This window comes from Lingula anatina, chromosome 8, assembly GCF_051362555.1.
Source record: "Lingula anatina isolate TDL-2025a chromosome 8, LinAna3.0, whole genome shotgun sequence".
NCBI classification, from domain to species: Eukaryota; Metazoa; Brachiopoda; class Lingulata; order Lingulida; family Lingulidae; genus Lingula; species Lingula anatina.
Window position 1 is genome coordinate 5,028,966 of NC_141774.1, and position 1,765 is coordinate 5,030,730.

General features: G+C 38.4%; 1 protein-coding gene across 1 annotated transcript; it reads left to right on the top strand.

Moving 5' to 3' along the window:
- Positions 1-500: 500 nt before the first annotated feature.
- On the top strand, positions 501-998 carry LOC147760233 (uncharacterized). Its single transcript, XM_086994115.1, has one exon. The coding sequence runs from the start codon at positions 501-503 to the stop codon at positions 996-998; it is 498 nt and encodes a 165-aa protein (XP_086850241.1).
- Positions 999-1,765: the final 767 nt, after the last annotated feature.

Sequence of the window (1,765 nt, forward strand, 5' to 3'; positions counted from 1 at the left end):
TGTGTGTGTGCGCGCGCGCGCGTGTGTGACTAAAACAGTTGAAACCCTTACCACCTAAATGTTAAGAAAATACACCCTACATTTAATAGGCGTCAAAAGCGTCAAATCATGTAAGATGTTAAGGAGCTTAACGTGCTTCGAAATAATGAGACAAAACAGGCGCTTAGAAATGTGTTTAAGTGCTAAACACTGTTTTTACAGTGTAACTGTTCTCTCAAGAATGCAAGAATTGACGGACATAATAATCAATCATGAACTTAAAATGATTATCCGATTAAAGTAAAACCCTGCGATTTATCAATATCTGACGGTTCGTGGAATTCATAACCGGTGTTGAAAAGGGGTATGAAGCGTGTTCCTTTTACGGTCTCTGGAAGAATACGCTATGCTATGTCGCTATCGTTCCCATTGTCTTTCGTTTGAGTATTAGTTATTTGCATTCCAAATGTTTAATATAAGCCAATAACTTTTAGGACTTGCCGACTGAATGGCGTGCTAAAATGGAACGCTTTTTCGCCATATTGGATGCTGACAATGACGGAATTGTGAACCGCCACGAGTATGTTGACGTTCCAGTTGAAAGAGCCAAAGTACATCTTCGGGCAGACAAAATCAATGATTACAACAAAACTCTCTCCGGAGCCTGGTCAACCTTTTGGTCAGTTCCAGAGGACCAATATGAAAATGAATTCGACCTGAATGCTTTCATCGCAATACACATGCGCATCGATCTTTTAAAACCTGCTTTCGCGGCAAAATCGTTAAAAACTGTGTCCAGAAAGCTATTTGATATAGCAGATTATGACGGCAATAGAAAGCTTAGTATTGATGAATACAGAGACTACCTTGCTGTATACAACGTTCACCAGGGCATCAATTTATCGTTTGGTTTTGCTGATGAAAACCATAATAACCTCATTGAAAGGGAGGAGTTCGCCAAAGCAGGCGTTGATTATTTCCTCAACAAAAATAAGAAATCTCCATTGTTCGGCCCGTAAAATGTAGAGAAACCAATAAAAAACGATATATGCCACTACTGCATGCATGACTTTCGGGTTGAAGGCTCTAATTTTTTTCTATGACTTAGGTATGGTTACTATGCATTCTCATATATACCTAGCATTAAAATTTAAGAGTGAATGGCACAGCCATTTGGCCAAGAATGTATTATGCATAGAATTGTAAACAGACGTCATGATTCTTATTCCAATAATATGTCCCTGTAAAGTGTTCAAATGTGTATTTTAACAAGAGTAAACCAGCATCAAGATGTTGCAATACCCGCTTGTCAGCTGTATAACATGATGCTGTTTGGTGCTATCAATGATACGACATTGTTATGAGTCTATGGGAAGCCCGCCTGCACGTGTTACCAAGTCTGTTCACTGCAGTTTCTGTAACTATGACTAAATCAATTTCAATATGGCGGGGAAGAAGACACAGTTAATGCATATTCAAGGTTTAATGACTATCAAACATAACATGAGAGGATTTGAATGAATTTTTATATAAAGAATTCGAAAGTTTTTTAAGCGGAAGCAACATTTAATTACCCTTGGTTCTAGATTCCGGTTTTGCCCGCTTGATTTTAATTTTAATATAAACCATATCAGCAATACCAGGCTTCAAGCGAACACCGTCAATTCGTGGGCTTTCTTCTACAAATTTCTGCCAGGGGCGCTTCCATATTTGGAAGTCACATGTCTAGTACGTCACAAAATCGATCAATAACCTGGCCAGGAATTTATTTCATATAGCAGATCAT

Coding starts and splice junctions, on each gene's coding strand:
- LOC147760233 (XM_086994115.1), top strand. CDS start 501: ATGGAACGCTTTTTCGCCATATTGGATGCTGACAATGACGGAATTGTG.